Source organism: Petromyzon marinus, chromosome 22 (assembly GCF_048934315.1).
Source record: "Petromyzon marinus isolate PM22_M1 ecotype Great Lakes invasive population chromosome 22, UKy_Petmar_22M1.pri1.0, whole genome shotgun sequence".
Taxonomy (NCBI): Eukaryota; Metazoa; Chordata; class Hyperoartia; order Petromyzontiformes; family Petromyzontidae; genus Petromyzon; species Petromyzon marinus.
In genome coordinates, this window is record NC_133688.1 from 9,905,197 (window position 1) to 9,917,877 (window position 12,681).

Genomic DNA, 12,681 nt, shown 5'->3' on the forward strand with positions numbered 1-12,681 from the left:
CACACCCATTGGTGGTATACAAAACTTACGTTTTAGAGAATTAAATGGTGATCACAAGACATCTGGACCACCCTCTGCTCTGTAGGAGACAAACTAGCCTTTCTTGGTATGACCGCTGTTGACTTTTACAGAAAAACGGTTCTGATCATTTGAAGTGTAAGTTCGAACAGGCCACAAGCTTGCCAATGAGGCCCACCAGAAAACGTGGTTATTTTCCAAAAATCTGCCTAAACCCCACCCCCCATCAGATAAATTTGTATCAGGGCAACACTATCACTGGATAGTCAATACCTCTTAATAATTCTGGATTCAGAAGTGAGCAGGATATCAGGGCACACGCTGTAAACGTAAGTTTACAGAATTTACTTAAACGGCAATTTAAACAGCTCATGCCTAAGGTACTGTACAATATATAAACTGTGCACGTGTGAGCATGACCCCTTTGCAGGAAAGACGAGAAGACTTTTGCTGACATTACCATTAAAATAGTACCGTTGTGAACTTCAAAGTAATTGTTTGGTACAGAATTAGATTTAAAATTACAGTACTGTATTTAACATAGCTGAACTGGAATGTAGAACTTGAGAATGTTAGTCTAGTTCATTGGGATTGTAAGCATGTTTTATATATTTTTTTTGGGGGGGCATATGTTTGTGACGTCATATTTGAGGGGGGGGGGGTCTGACTTTGTGACGCCGTGTCACGAGGCGGCGGGGGGGGGTCAAAAATTACGTGACGTCATTTATGGACGGCCCCCTATCGTGTGGAAATTTACAGCAGCCAAATGCTCTAAATGCATGGTGATGTCGATTCGAAATGTGGAGGGGGAAACTCCACGCGACCACGGGGAGAGAAAGAGAGAAAGAGACACACTCAAAACCTCCAAATATGCAGCAGCAGCAGCTGCAGGCGTCAGGGTCGGAATTGAACCCACGACCTCCTGTGTACACTGTGCGAGGGGACGAGGATACGCCGTCCCTTTAGAGCCTAACGGGTTTCCCAAACCCAAATGCAGGGGAATCCACACACACAAAAAATGTTTTTTCAATAGAAAAAAAACGCTGCATCTTATTTTTTTTCTTCACACATAAATGCTGTTTTAACAAAGACACGGCGTTACCGTACGTTAAATTAGTCGTTAAATGTAACGTTAAAGCAAAATGATGCTGCTAGGATTTAATTAAGTTGGTTTCTGGTGCATTGTAAATGTGCGCGTGAACACGCCGCCCTACTTTTCGTGGCGGAGTGGTATCGTGTAGGTGGTGGTGGTGGTGGGGGGGCTGTAACGCGGTCTCAGGGTATAAAGGCGGCGCGGCGCGGACGACTCCCTCCTCCGCCGTCTCCGGTCCCTGCTGCCGCTGCTGTTTCAACCGCCGCTGCAACGTTAATTTCCACCTCCTAAGTTTTAAGTGTGGGTGAAAAACAAAGACAAGGAAACTCAAATTAACATTACAATGGCTGTGAAACAGGTGTTCTTCGACCTCACCGCCGACGGCGCTTCCGTGGGTCGCGTCGTGATGGAGGTGAGGGATGACAAGTGGATTTTTTTTCTCTCTCTCCTTTGTGGCGGTGACTCGCTGCTGCCGGGAGCTGTTCCCGCCATTTGGATGGGCCATGAGGCCAGTCGAGCTAAAATATAAAAAAAATGCTTTTTTTAATTATGAATCCACATTTGAGCAAGTTATAACTTTTAAAAATATAATGCTCCTGATGAATGTAAATATGTTCCGTTTCTTTTTTTGCACTGGTTGATTTTTTTTGTATTGCTCCGCATGGCGGGCCCGTCCATAGCGAGCATTTGAAATATTGGTTCCTGATTATTGTTTTTTTTAAATTAAATCTTTCTAGCGGTCTCGTTCTAAGACGCCAGGGTAGGGCTGTAAATGGGGCAGGAATTTGTTAAGCGTTCTAAGGTCGTTTTTGTTATTTTAAAAGACTGCATTGAGAAAAGAAATCTCATTCTGCAGAGCGCGGGATTTTTGTGGGCTTTAGCCGCCCTGTGGCGGCCGCGTGGTTGAAGACGCAGCGACCATACATTGTCATTTTTTATTGAATAAATGTTCAGTAAAAAAATTAGGTATTAGAATAACCCCACAGTTGACAGTACTTGGCGGAAGAGCACCAGCTACTCGTTAATGTTTTTAGAAAGATTTACACGATTTTAAAGTGGCTTAAGTCGCGGTAAAAGATGTGGCCATAGGCCTCCCTGATACCTCGGGGCGTTTCCCCGCCAAACCGAAATAACGTTTTTAAAACTCTAACTCTTAATCGATACTCCAAATTGATACGTGGCTGTGTAATCTGAATTCTTAAAACGCAAGCCAGACGTCCAAAACCTGCACGAAAGTAAATTGGCTATGTTTTAAGTTTTAATTCTGAAACCTATAAACCTTGGAAGTACAGGGACAAATTTAAAGTGCTTTGTAAAGGCAACGGAGCGCATTGCTAAACATCGTTGCAGAATATAATTTAAAGAAATGGGGATGTGACGACATCTCTCCGTTTCCAGACACTCCTACTACCAATTGCACTCTTTTTTTTTTAAGATTACGCGTCAATTATTATTCGAAGAGGCGTTAATTATTGTCCAGCCCAAGATTCTAATTGTTCCGTCAAAAGCAAATCGTGCTGCGCCGAGAGCGATGCCGAGGGGGGGTGGGCTCTGGGAATGATACTCTTTGGTTCTATTGGGTAAAGAGTGGATCCTTGCAGTCACGAAAGCTTTATATCTAGAACTCTGGGAATGAGTTTGTACGGTCGGGAATGACAGCACGGATGACGGCTTTAACTGCACAGTGAGCACGCGAATGAAACGACGTTCACGCGGGATTGCGGCAAAATGGTGCATGGGAGTGGAGGCGGAACGACGAAATTCCATAATTACTAATGGCGTATATAATGAACACTATAGTAAACCAATAAAAAAACTAAAATATAAATTACCTCAATGTTATCAATAAACTCTATATTCTCCAATCGGCTAAGCTACCAACAATTCGTTATATATCACAGTGCTATATGGCGGAATAAATGGGTGGATTCTTACCCTCGACTTTATCCCACTGCAGACTACCAATTGATCGTTCTCGCCTTGCCTATAGTCTTGCGGTGTTTTTTTTTGCGACGTTGATGGCAATGCAAGTCTCTTTACGCGGCGGGGGGTGGTGGGAAGAGATCGAATAGCGCCGCTCCCCGGCCTTCCATTCGTTGTACGGTGACCGGCACGGTGCAGTTCCCGTGGGCTCCGCTAGGGTATTGAGCGTCTTGGTGAAGTGGCTCAACGTCACTCGCTGCAACACCGTGCGCTGTGGTATTGGGCGGTCGCGCCCCATCCCCTAGCACAAAGTCTTTTGCGATCGTGACCCCGTGTGCCTTTTTCGTGTGGGGGGGGGGGGGTGTGCGTATTGGATTCCAGACGAAATCCATCATTGGCGACAGTATTGCAGTCGGGTTGCATATTATTTTACAAACGTAGCTTTGCAGTCGATTGTGCACTGCTGCTCAAATATGCAGGTGGGAGTGACATACGCATGCAATTTTTACCACACTTTGCAAGAGTCGAAGAGGCCTTAGGTGTTGGCCCCCATAAATTGTTAGCTCGTGTTCTGCATTTGTTCAAAGCCACTTACGCGAAGACCCAAGTGAATTGGCGACATATCGATTGCCAAGTATAATGGGCGGGTGGGTGGCAGTACCACATTGCTTGGTGCACTGCGCCATTGGCAAAGGCAAGCCGGGGTCGGTTCCCGGCTACCTGACCTGAGTCGCAACTCGTTAGTGCCCGTAAACCCTCGGTGACCAGCGCGATCAAGTATTGTTAAAGCACCCCTAACGGTTGTGGTGTTATCCAGTAGTTTATTGAAAAAAGGACTGTTCAAATTCTTAATGCGTTTATCGGCAACCATAATGTACGGGGCGTGTTGGCGCTGCAGCTAGCTCGCTGTTGAAGATGGTGAGGTCATATCCTGGTGAGGGAGTCGACGATAAGCCCTCTGTTGCGCTGGGATTTATCAAAAGTGGTGCCACTGTTACGATGGTGCTCGTTTTGCGTCTTGACACGTCCCTGTCCATGTGACATTTCTACCACTGCCTCAAGGCGGTGTGGCCGCACCCACACTCTCAAAGAGGTGGGGGGGGGGGTGAAGTAATTATAGCAAATGCTAACTTTATACATTTAATGGAGGTTTCGTCCATTTTCAGAACAGAATGTACACACTGGAAAAAAAAAGTGTTTTAAGACTTGCGGGTGGAAACCCGTTTTTGGCCAAAGGTGTCGCCCATTATGTGTAGTCTTTGAGATTTTTCTTTGACCGCAGTGATAATCGACACATTTTTGTCTTAGCCATCTCTGCATCCCTGTCATCTCTGCAAGCTCACCCCACAAATGTTATCGCATTCAAGTTCCGGAGGGACAAAACCACCATGTATTTATCAAATGCTAGCAGATTTTTCCTAAAACTATAATCCTTTATATAACGGTATGTGCACGGGCCCATTGCAATGTGTTGTAGACTTGTCTCCTATTTTAAAATGCATTGTATTCAGGTGCTGTATTACGCACTCTGCATTGGTAATATTGTTTTTAGATATTAAGATCGCTTCATTTTATGCCTTAGCCTTTCTGTTAATATAAAACAATACAATTGTTTTGACACCACACGGCACGATGGGTTGTAATTTCGTCGCCGAAATTTAAAGTAAAATTTAGTAAACTGTCCTTGCCTCCAGTGTTCCCAAAGGAATGCATACACACCTACTATTCGTATAAATGTCAATCTTCATGTTTTCTCTTGGCCTGCCAAGTCTTGAGCCCCTGAGCACTTGTGTGGTTACAGTAAATAACGTTCCTGTTCGGCGCTTTTATCGAATGTTCACTATCCACGAATGGTTACTCGCGAGATTCCTCACCGAGTCTTAATTTTGATTACATTTCATAAATGTGGATATATTTCTACGTAAGTGTTATTCAGAAACCAATACTTGTAATGATCACCAAAATTATATTTAGGAAGCTAATTCAGCGTGCAAATAAGTATCCAACTAAGTTTTAAAGCGTTATCGGGTGAAATAACGAACGTACGGTGATTTATGTTCGAAGTGAAACGTGTGGCTATTTGTTTCAAATGTAAGCTTCAGGAGCAACGTTGTACACCAGCACACTGTCATGGGCTGCCTTGTTGATGGGTCTTGTGCCTCTTGTTTGCCTTTCAGCTGAGGGGTGACGTTGTGCCCAAGACTGCCGGTAAGTTGTGCCTGTTACAGTACTGTGCTTTTTGTTCCGGTTGTGGTACATTAGCAAATGTGGTAAATTAGACGTCAGATTAGATGTTATATGTAATTTTGCTCCTTGGCTGTTCTAAAATACTACTTGTGAGTTAAAGTAAATCTTGGTGCAGTACAAACTGATTGAAATCATTTAGAATTACTGTAGTTGATGTACATGAGTTGAGTGCAAGCTACTTTGCAAAAATAAATGGCCTCCGCATAGAATCCTTGCAAATATGTTTTCTGTTGCCTTAAGCTAGCTACTTTCAATTGTAGGTTCTTGTTCCCGAGTAAACATTTTAGTTAAACAGAGAAACAAATGCGCAGTTGAATAACTTTATCCTTTTTAAATGACAAGTGTTGCCAACTATTTAACTTTTAAGCGAGCTTTCCATAGAGCCTTGCAATACAAGGATGACCATTTAATTATCGTAGTCTTTAAGTACAAATGGGCATGCTCTTAACGTAAGCTGATGATTTTAACATGCAAATTAGGGCAAAACTTAATTTTATTCGTCAAAAGTGATCGATATTGACCTGGTGGGGTTGCATTACAAAAAGGTTTCATGGGTCGAATTTCACTTGTTGGGTTTGTAATTTTAATGAACATCAAATATTTGTGCATTTTTATGTTTTGAAATGGGCCTGGCTATTTGCTGTTTAAATGGTGCACATCTAGACGTCTTGTTGCAGTAAGCTTTATGGTAGGCCCACTGCCAGTTTTGGCTGTTCTCCAGTACAATAAACACTTGCTTTGCAGAAGGAAATTTCAGTACATTGTGTGGGAACTTTGACTTGCATTATCTGGAGCTCCTATTGGATGTTTTTCTTGTTTTGGCTCTGCTTTAATTCCTCATTTTATCTTGCCCTTTCCTTTTAGAGAATTTCCGTGCTCTGTGCACTGGAGAAAAGGGCTTTGGCTACAAGGGGTCCACGTTCCACCGTGTCATTCCTGACTTCATGTGCCAGGTAAGAGTTACCAATGGCAAGTGATTTGAACAGGACTGAATTAACAACTTGCTAGGTTGAATGTCAGCATTAGGAATTACTTGGAATTTTATTTTAAGCTTTTTTACAGTTTTTTATACAACGGAGTTGTTTCTTAATGGTGTTTTTGGATGATTGGAAATGTGCACATTGAGTGCCCCATCTATCCCTGAAGTGCTTTGCACTAATCATTGCAGTGAATTAAAACAGTGGGAGTCGTACGTGGAATTCTTTTGGTTTTTGTGCAATCTTTAGCCATATGGTGAATTGATTAACCAGGTCAAGCTTGCAATATCGAGTACATTGCGTTTCCATGTTGGCCATATTTTTTATATGGTGCTCCAGGTCAAAGTATTAATTTGTGCATCGACCAACAATTATAGCACAAAAACAAACACCCTGTAGTGGTTGTGCTAACTCGTGGTTACAGCAATTTGCTGCTGATATATGCGAGGGTCAGTGCTGTACAGCTTATCAACCACAGTCTTGGGAATGGTAGATTGTCTGAAGTGCTGTGATGGAGTGCTTCTGTTTCTCTCCGTCGTAGGGTGGCGACTTCACCAAGGGCAACGGAACTGGGGGCAAGTCCATCTACGGCAACAAGTTTGAGGATGAGAACTTCACGCTGAAGCACGAGGGCCCGGGTAAGAATAAGATTAGGTTGATTAAAGAGCTTTTTTTCTGTGCCTTTCATAATGTTTTTTGCCATTTTGATTGCTGTGGGGATGCATTTTTCAGCAGTTAGATGTGGTTACCTCCATCCTACAATATGCCTGGTTACATAGAAAGTTGGGCAAAATATCCTCATGGCTCTAGAGCTCTCTAGTGGTGGTCCTCTGCCAGCAGTGGTGTGAGCAAGCAATGTCAGGGCTGTACCTTTAACTTAAGATGTGGTTTGGTTATGGCCAAATTGCCTGGAAGATTTTTAAAGTGAAGAATGTTTGATCTTGGAAAGTGCCTGCATCAAGGCTGACCTAAGCATATCAGTTTGCTATAAGTGCTGCAGGATTACATGTTGGGCAGTAGAAGGCAGTGTGGCAGAATTAATTGTTGTATTTAACTTTGCCCTGCCCTCAACTTGTATTGACCAGAGTGGTGAAGTGGTCATGGTGTGGGAAGACCCTCCTTTTCCAGTGGCTTGGAATCTATCCTTTACATGTCAATATAATGGCATGGTAATGTGTACAAATTCAAAATCATTTTAAAAAGACCTGCCCGAGTCTTAATACACGCTAGAAATTGTTTTTAATTGTTTTAAGTTTGGCCACGACATGACTATTGGGCTACTTGGTACCGTTTTCAGTCCCCTCCACTTAAGTTGGAAAATAAGTGTCGAGTGGCTGAAAATGGTTTAGACGAAAGACATCTTGGAATGTCATTAAATGGCATAGGAGACGTGTTTCAGCTGAAATGGTTTAACTGATGTTAGTATAATTTTCCATATTAACGAGAACTTTTTATTGGGTTGCCATTTGAATGATGAGGCCAAAGTAAGTTGCACTGTCCAGTTTCCCCCTGATTACCCTGGACCCGATATTAATACCGGAGTTGGAAGTTTAAGTGGGCTAATTTTACGGGTATGTCCTGCCCTCTGGAGGTGTAATGTCTTACTGGCCACCAGAGCAATGCAACCATTGGAAAATTACATGTCAGGCTGCAGCTGCTCAAATTTTGAACATCTTTAAACTTGTGAAATGATGCCCTCATATTTTTCTAAAACAATGGTATCTTCATGTTTGCAAAAACAAGTGTACAACACTATTATCAAGTGTGTGGCTTCTATTTATGTAGCGTGTAATATTAAGCAGTGACAGCGAAGTGGGTCCATAATGCTCTAGTTTGTGTTTTGTGTACCGACTTGAAATTTGTTCTATGTATTGTAATTTGTGGGTATATTCGCTGTTGTAATCTATCCATGCTACAGGCATCCTGTCAATGGCTAATGCTGGACCAAACACGAACGGCTCTCAGTTCTTCATCTGCACTGCAAAGACTGCATGGTAAGTGGCTTACATTTTCCATGCATGGTTATATACAGACTTAAGGGTCCCTCTTATACAAATCTAAACATGAAGTATATGATAAAACACCAAACGAGATTTAACAACACCAGTGTCCTCATAAACAGCTGGAAGGTATGACTGCCATACACTACCGACCCTGGTCAGTGCAAGTTGGTAAGCATGGACATTGGAGCGTATAAGTAAAATACAACTTGCATTTTTCCACTGCCCTGTGCTGACACCATAAAGCATCAAATTGAACATGGTTACTTTTTACTTTGAGCATTATACAATGAGTACGTTGCATAAAATTATAAATGCGATACCTTAATTTATGTATTTAGTGCTGCATTTTTTGCTTGCTTTATTTCACCCTGGTCCCCCAATCGTCACAAACGTATGTTGTGCTTTCTAGGTTGGACAACAAGCACGTGGTATTTGGGAAAGTGATAAGCGGACTGGACGTCATCAAGAAGGTTGAGAGCTATGGAGCGGCGAGTGGAAAGACGTCCAAGAAGATTGTCGTTGCCGACTGTGGAGAACTGTAAAACAAACCAAAGCTCCCCATTGTCTTGTCAGATTGTGGTGAGATGGCACGAGTTGGCTGTTCAAAATCAGACCTTTATCTTTAGTTGAACTCAATGAGTTCATCTAAATCCATTGCGCTTGCCAAAATTGTGTCATTTGTAATTGGGCCTTTGAAACAACTATTTAATAATCAATTGACTCAATTTTAGTTTTGAAGTAATCCCCAACAGGATTTTCTTTGGGAATGTGAACAGGCAATTTGGATGAGGTTGCTAGCAAATGGTTGTATGCTATTCTGGGACATGTATTTACGCAATCCTTGTGAACTGGTAGCACAATTATGCTTTTTTTTTTAAACCTCAAGGAAATGTGTTAACTGTATTGTGGAATGGTGCAAATGGCAAGAGGTTAGACTTTTTGCTTTGTCCAAAGCTAGTCACACTGATGTTGGAGATTTTTTTTCCCTTTCAAGTATCCCCAACTCGTGCCATTTTTGCCAAATCTGCCGTTTTTTGTCCACGCAAGTAGCCATGCAGTATAATCGCTTCTACTTTTTTGTTGTAGTCCACTGCAAGAATGTTTATTTGGATTGGTTGTGGTTCTTTTTTAATGATCCCGTAACCCTACTTTTCCCCATTCAGAAAAGTTACAGTGAATGTCATTGTGTTTCTGTACTGCTGATTTGAACAGTAAAGATCAAGGCAACATAACTTTTGACTTTTTTTACCGCATGTATTTGCGTTTGCATGCGATGGTGTGACTCGTTCATTTGGCTCTACCAGTTATACAAACGGGGTTCATCTTTCATCGGTACAGGTGTCCGAACGGTACGCAAACATTTCTCGGCAAGCGAACACTAACGTTAAATAATCAGATTTCCTATTGAATCCCTATGTTACAAGCAGAGTTGTGTTTCAGCCACAAATTTTCCACTAACGAATTTATAACATGCAATGAAATGTAACACCACCATGAAAAACCACAAGAAAATCCTCCTTTTAGTTTGATATATCACCTCCACTCAGCCACACAGCCCTCGATTTCCACGTCTCGGGCACCCCCCCTCCCCAAGACAAATGTATGTTGAACAACTTTCGTGCACCGGACGTAGCCAACCGTTTATAGTCGTAACAGACCGGCCAAGTGCCCTTCGTTAGCATCTAATGAAGCTACTCTTTGGTTCTTTCGGTAAAGTCACGTAGAAAGAAATTAAACAATACGACGTTTCGATTGCAACGCAAGCGATCGTCATCGGGTAGAAAGCAAACCTAGTAAACTTAGAAATGTAATAAAACAGTCGGCTAATACAACAGTCAACACCCTACCTGGTTAATTACGTTCTTCCAAAGATTGCTAAATTTGAAAGAAACACAAAACACGGACATCTAATGAAGGCCGGCACAGCAACACAATGGGTGGGTGGCCAGTACCATGCCCGGCGGCCTTGCCTTACTCGTGGCGATGTTTACACCCCGCACACCACGAACTCGTCTGAGTTGTGGCTTGGAACCGTTCTGGATAATTATCGTCGCCTAGTGTTGGCTGTGCGTGGGAATCGTACAGCAGAGCCTATCTGCTAAGCAAACAGCTGCGGGCCGTGGGGCGGACCCTGCCGCTATGGGATGCATTTGATCCGTCTCGACTCGAGGCAAATATTTTGCTCGATTTGGGAGCACATTGGGTTACATTCAAATTGCTTGCTACAGTAAATTCTCGCAAAAAAAACGATGCTTGTTAACCGAGACGTGCCTATACCTAGATCTGTTTTAAACGTTTGGGTATACTTTTGAAAGGCACTTTTGTAAGAAACGGCCCGAATTGAAAGCTGCAACAAATGCGAGGATATTGGGGCAGCCCATTTTAATGCCTTGGGATTTGCAACTAATGTAAGTTTGAATTCTGATGTTCTGAAGGATGGTAGTTGGCTTAATGCCAGGAAGCTGTGCCACACTAACAAAAATCTCATCAGTGATCATACTGCTGGCAGTGAGTGAATTCTGCTGCTAGTACCAAGCATTCAGAAAACCGACGTAGTAAATTTTTCAGTTCTAAAACTGGATTTACCTTGAGAAAAAACGACCCGACGGTACAGTACTTGCCAAGTAATAACGCTCTGCACATGGGAAGACCTGCCCCTTTCGGCTGACACCATCTCGCAACCCAGCATATTTGGGAACAAGGTCTGCCTGGTCCGGCAAACCGTGTGCCTCCGCGTGTGCATGCACTGGATTCTTCCACACCCGTGATTTTCCTTCCACTCGTGCTGTCCCACACTTGTGAATGTATCCTTAGTACAGGATGCGCATTGTGTTGCTCTTGCAGACAAGTTGGCTACCTCGATCTTGCACGCAAGCTCGTTCACTTCCAGTAGACGGGCCCTTTGAATGAAGACATGAACATTATTAAGCTCGTTGGTTATATAATTTTGGCAATACACTATAAAACTGTACATGCACTATGTCAATTTTCAATTTCTATTGATGCTGCGAAGTGCGGCAACTCGCCTGCGAACGACACCAGTTCTACCTTTTACTGCTGGAATCTTTCTGTTACGGATACGGAGTTGTGCAACACCGTGGGTAGGGCTCAATGCCTGTATGACAAGCGGGAGGGAATCTGCTCAGTCCCCATCCTGCACAAGTGGTGACAGACTGGTAGTAAGGCAGATGTGTACATGTCGACCCCCAGTGGCTGGATTTTTAAGAGATTGAGGTGATTAAGGGATCGCGGACGGCTCGGTGGAATAGTGTTGCCTGCATCGCTTTTTAAGCGCAGGGTGTGGCTGAAGACTTCAGAGGTGTTGGTGAGAGACGGCAGGGGATGTGATGAGGGGGACTGTTTGCATAATACCGTGGGGATGCGGTGTTGGCAGGGTTGGGGGTCGAGGCAGTGTACTGTGAGAGGTGACTTGAGTAGCAGAGTAATGTGCTGGGATGGTGAGGGTTTGCTTACGGTGTGGTGCGCACTGAAAACGGTGGGAGCTGGGGAGGCTGCAGATCGTTTTGGCTTGGATAGGCACTGCTGTCTGATGTTTTGTCATGCGGGGCTGGGGGAGCGGTTGTAACCCGATCTCCCCAACCTGAGCTACTCCAGCAGTGTGATAAGTCAGCTGGAATGCACGTGTCGCCTAGTGCCCGTGTGATTGTGGACACGCCCGCATTGTCCCAAGTGTGACTTGGTAGCTATGAGACTCATTGTCACCTGGGGCCCAGGTGATGAGGAACGTACCGCTCGATTGTCCTGGGTGTTGTAGTTGCGTTGGGGGAGTTAATGGAGGGATATATTAGGGCGTAGCCAGTGTAATCTTATAGCACCGTTAAGGAAGTTTTTTTTAAAAAATATCAAAGTACATGAGTGTGCCTCTCGAGTCTTGGGCTGTAGTAGCAGTACCATACGCTCCATTTTCAGAGCCAACACGATCTGTAAGTATTCGGGGAGATATCCCGAGTATTTTTCGAGTTTGGATTCTAACCAATTTTTTAAAGTGAACACTCCAAATAGTTTAACGTAGGTTTTCGCGACCAATAGTACTATCCATAATACAGTTTTTTTGGGGTGAGACTGCGATTTATAATACAGGTTTTTTGGCTTAAACTGTGAACCTAAAAAAAACCCAAAACTATTATAGATAACACTCCAAATGTATGATTTCCCCCCTGTGATTTTGCTTTCCAGATTACCCTACCTGTTACTAAACCCTCGTCGTTTTGTGGATACGAGTAAGCCACAAAACAGCACACAATTTAGAGGCACTGCACTCGCTGATGAGACGCTATATGCAAAAAAGGCAGTTTGTGCTGAATCAATGTTGCTGTAATTGCGTACTCCCAGAAGGCAGTGCGGTTGAGATGGTTTAAATAAATCTTGACTTAGCTTTCATGACTGCAGGAATTAATAT

At 43.3% G+C, this 12,681-nt stretch overlaps 1 protein-coding gene across 1 annotated transcript; it reads left to right on the forward strand.

The window, feature by feature from the left end:
• The first annotated feature begins 1,038 nt into the window (after positions 1-1,038).
• On the forward strand, positions 1,039-9,491 carry LOC116945030 (peptidyl-prolyl cis-trans isomerase-like). The gene is made up of 6 exons (XM_032959098.2): positions 1,039-1,523; positions 5,212-5,242; positions 6,146-6,234; positions 6,800-6,896; positions 8,177-8,252; positions 8,671-9,491. The coding sequence occupies exons 1-6, from the start codon at positions 1,455-1,457 to the stop codon at positions 8,801-8,803; spliced, it is 495 nt and encodes a 164-aa protein (XP_032814989.1). The 5' UTR covers positions 1,039-1,454; the 3' UTR covers positions 8,804-9,491.
• The last annotated feature ends 3,190 nt before the right edge of the window (positions 9,492-12,681 follow it).